Genomic DNA, 4644 nt, shown 5'->3' with positions numbered 1-4644 from the left:
AAACCCAAATACTTAAAGGTTGGGTAGGTGATTTGCGAAACGCCAGCAGATTTTGAAAATACACAACTCAAATGGTCCTACCCCCTCTCCTTCAACGCTGACTCTGACTCCACCCATTCCAAGTACCTGGACGCGCAATCATGCACGAGCGCGAACAGAGATGCGCGAGAGCGAGCCAGGCTAGCGTAGGTTTTTTTTTTTAACAACATGGCACTACATTCAGCTGTAAATTGCACCCAGTACCGCGGGAAGTAGGAGTGCTGGGGGTGCTGCAACACCCCCTGTCCGAGGCCCTGTCTTATCACAGAAAACGATCATTTCTAAAAACTCCGGCCAAAGTGGAGATTTCTGAAAACGCCGGTTATGTGTTGTCGTGTCAACGGGGAGAAACGGGATTTTAGGTTCTGAAGCGTCACATTATGCACCAGGAAATGCTTAACGTCATGTGAGCGCCCGCTGTACCGTATTGGTCCGAATATAAACACAAACCCCATTGTAAGACGACCTATATTTGGAAAAAAGATTTGAAGACCAGATCCGTTTTTTATGAATAAATAAATTGTATTCATTGAAATAATATACGAAAATAAAAAGGCATCGAATAAAACACTGCATTGCCACTAAACAGTAGTGCAAATAGGCCGTACTGATGTGTACACCAAAGACTATTCCTGACACTCCTCTGCCCCGCTGTGTTCGCTCTGGCTGTGGTCGCTCCGAACTGTTTCGGCCCGTGGCAAAGCGAGTCATCCTCGCTGCTGTCCAAGGCATTTTGAGACGCAGCATTTATTTAATGCTCATATGACCTAGTGCTGAAAAAAGGTTATATGAAAAAGTGTGAGGGTAGCGGTGGTGCGCTAAACTTGTTCTGTGAGCAGCTGGATGTGAACGATCGATTTTCAACTGTCCGCGCATGCACTGGTGTAATTGAGCTGCGCTGCTATACATCTTTTTTTATCAATGTAACGAGTTGCGAGTCTAGTGCAGGCTGAGTTTTTTTTTTTCCCTGCACCCCCTGCTGAGAATACGTTCTCGCTGCAATGGTTGGACCAGATGTTATAAACATTAAACGGTCACATAAATCATTACTATTTTTAGAAAATGTATGTTTGTTTCATATAATTGTATTGGAAGTCCTGGTTTTCACTAGGGTTGCCGCGGTGTGGACATTTTCACACCGAGTAATACACTCGTCTCCACACCGGTATTACCGAGTATAAACGGTATAAACTTTGAAACTAGGTCAACCGCCACACAAGCATCGGTTTTTAGACCCTTCTCGTCCTTCAGTTGCCGCCAACGTTCGAAAGCAGCGCCTAGGATTATTCCTGATTTCAGTTTTTCTCTTTCAGCGTTTTTATTATCAATTACTCTCTGAAAAAGAGTTTTCCTTCTCTTTGCTGGTGGTGGTGGTGGTGGTGGGGATGGTGGCGTCTTGTCTGCCATGGAAATTGTCTTCTACTGCTAGGTCCAAATGTGGATTAACTAGTTCCAGTAGCTACCGCAGGATAACAACAAACAGGAGCTTGCTCTGGGTCACGAGCTCTGGGTCACGAGTACTGCACGAAGGGGTCGCGCGCGGGGCGCGGGGGAGGGGGAGTGCAGTACGACCGTTTGATTGACGTACTTACTGTCCAATGCAACTCGGTGGCAATGGAAATGATTGGCTGGAGTTTTTCGAGCCCTGCCCGTTCCACAGATGATTGACTTGTTTAATTTTCATGTCAGTACTTCTAACTCAGTGGCTGTAAGCGGGTTATGATAAGGATTTCAAGTAATTTTGCAAAAATGGCCAAAAAAGCAAATCACCTATACAACCTTTAATAGCATGATCTCCACGAATAAAGATTGATCTAAACACAGATGTCTAAATTGTTCTTAAAGGGATATGCCTAGGGTCCAGGTAGGCTAACTGATGTAGGCTAGGATATAATTGAAACACCATGTAAGAACTTTCCCCCCGTGAATGGGATTCGAACCCGGGTCCTCCACTCCCCAATCAGTGTGTTATCCCCTAGCCTACTCTAATCGATACCTCACGTTGTTCTATTACATAACTTAGTATGCACAACTCACGTAAACGATTGTAGCATCGATTGTGTTTTTTTTTTCATTAAATAATTAGGCGGTGACCTGGCTTCGGGCAAGGTGGTTGGGTGTGCTTGAGTAACTTTGAAAGGGGGTGATTATGTGGGATGGGGTTAGACACTCAAAGATTTGGTATTGGGGTAGGCTGCCTTAGTTTTTCAACGGCTTATGGATTGAGTCGGTTTCTTTTTTTTGCTCAAAGCTTCTCCACCGAGCCGCGGACCAGTCGAGTGATTCATTCAGGCAACGAACCAGTTGCTGCTTCGAACGTCACATGTCACGTGACTTTTTTTTACTCTGAAGCAAGCTTCGAAGCAGTGCTTCTTGGGAGTTGTAGATCAGGGTTTGAAGCACGTATCGAAGCTTCAGTATCACACTGCCATCACTACCTGCCTCCCCGCCTCGTTCAATAAACCCTTTTTCTTCAATCCAACTTCGTCTCCGTCTGCTCTTGGGTTCAGCATCGTTTAACCTGAACACTTTGGTCGTCATGAAAAAAAACACAAGGGGTAACACCGTCGTTTTTTATTGGTCGTCATGAAAAAAACAGAAGGGCTAACACTGTCGTTTTTATCAAATGAAACATAAGGGGTAACACTGTCGATATTTATCCATAAAATCATAGGGGGTAACACTGTCGTTTTTATCAAATGAAACATGAGGGGTGACACTGTCGTTTTTATTTGGTCGTCATGAAAAAAGCATAAGGGGTAACAATGTTGTTTTTTATTGGTCGTCATGAAAAAAAACATAAGGGGGTGACACTGTCGTTTTTTATTGGTCGTCATGAGAAAAAACATAAGGGGTATCACTGTTGTTTTTTATTTGTCGTCATGGAAAAAAAACATAAGGGGTACCACTATCGTTTTTTATTGGTCAACATGGAAAAATCATGATGGTTACTGTCGTATTTTATCGGCCGTTATGAAATAAACATAAGGGGTAACACTGTCGATATTTATCAAATAAAACATAGGAGGTAACACTGTTTTTCTTTGGTCGTCATGAAAAAAAACACAAGGGGTAACACTGTTGTTTTTTATTGGTCGTCATTAAAAAAAACATAAGGGGTAACACTGTCGTTTTTTATTGGTTGTCATGTAAAAAACAGAAGGGGTAACACTGTCGTTTTTTTCAAATGAAACATAAGGGGTAACATCGTCGATATTTATTCATTAAAACATAGGGGGTAAAACTGTCGTTTTTATCAAATGAAACATGAGGGATGACACTGTCGTTTTTCAATTTATGCAATACTTTGGGGGGAATTCACTTGAACTAAGTCATTTCATTTACATAATGTAGGATACCTCCGTTCAGTAGGACGCCCTCTTCACTTCTCCAGAATTGAACGTATCCCGCGCCTCACTGCTTCATCAGATGAATCAGTTATTAGAACAGCTTGCGATGGTTGAACATGAGCGAGAATTTATCAGGTGATGTTTATAATTGTAAGCTATAATGTATCGTAATGCAAATGTTAGAATTGGTGTTAAGTTCGCCTCTTGGTGCTAGCTGTAAGTTCCCTTTAGTCCATCAATAAAATGGTAGATTTACCTCTGCATGAAACTCTGAGCCCAAACCCCGGCCCTACGGTGTTCAAAGCACCTTCCTCCGAACTCAACGTCCGAACCTCGGAACCTCCCGGAAACGCAGACCGTTTTGAAGGTGGCATGTGTCCGACCTGACGTGGGGGGGAACGCGACGTGTTTCTGACTAGTTCCGGCGGATCTTATCAAGTCTTGTGCATTCATGCGCTCAAATGCAGGCGGTCTGAAAGTCAGCCAAATCAGCCCTTAAATATTACTGGCAGCATCTTGGAGATCAATAGGCTTTATTTAGCAGGTTGTCAGAGGTGCAACAGTAGTTATCTTTTCAACATTGTAATCAGGATACCTCATAACATATACAACTATTATATACATAATATATGATATATGATAGTTCATGACATGACTTTACAACAAGATCTCTTTCATACCGTAACATTTCAGCATAACATTTCATACAAGACTACATAACAACATTTTATGACGAGATTTCATGATGAAATTTCAGAATAATGTTTCAGAATTACATTTCAGAATAACATTACAGAATAACATTGCGTAACAAGACTTAAAGCTAGGGTTGGCAATTTATTTTAGAAGCATTTCTTGTCTTATTTGTTGAAATTCTCTTTACATTACAACACCAATAAAAAATGAAATGCTCTTAAAAAAAACATGATTTCATAACTATATTTTATAACAAGATTTAATAATGAACTTAATAACGAGACTATATCGAAGATTTCAGAAAATATTTTATAATGAGACGTCATAACATTTCTTAATGAGACTCTATAATGAGACTTCATAGCAAGTGCCTGGCTTTGTTGCTACATGATTATCATATTAATAGTACTTTTATGTTATCAACTGATACAATTATTATATAGTTAAATGTAAAGGCGTTTTTAAGCCCTTGAAAGACCATCCAATCAGCAATCTTGTCAGAAGCAGTGGGTGTGGCCAGACGGCCACCCTGTGTTGGGAGTGGCCGGCTGCATCATGG

General features: G+C 41.3%; 1 protein-coding gene across 4 annotated transcripts in view; it reads right to left on the bottom strand.

Moving 5' to 3' along the window:
* Positions 1-3905: 3905 nt before the first annotated feature.
* Positions 3906-4644, bottom strand: part of LOC115542901 (T-box transcription factor TBX19) — a 10353-nt gene continuing 9614 nt past the window's right edge. For all 4 annotated transcript variants that reach the window (XM_030355390.1, XM_030355389.1, XM_030355392.1 and 1 more), the window contains one exon: positions 3906-4644. This exon is cut by the window's right edge. Coding sequence is in view for 3 of the 4 variants with exons in the window: in XM_030355389.1 (XP_030211249.1) it covers positions 4583-4644 (62 nt within the window). In the remaining variant the exon portion in view is untranslated.

Source organism: Gadus morhua, chromosome 4, assembly GCF_902167405.1.
Source record: "Gadus morhua chromosome 4, gadMor3.0, whole genome shotgun sequence".
Classification (NCBI taxonomy): Eukaryota; Metazoa; Chordata; class Actinopteri; order Gadiformes; family Gadidae; genus Gadus; species Gadus morhua.
This window is presented reverse-complemented; position numbering and strand designations above follow the sequence as displayed.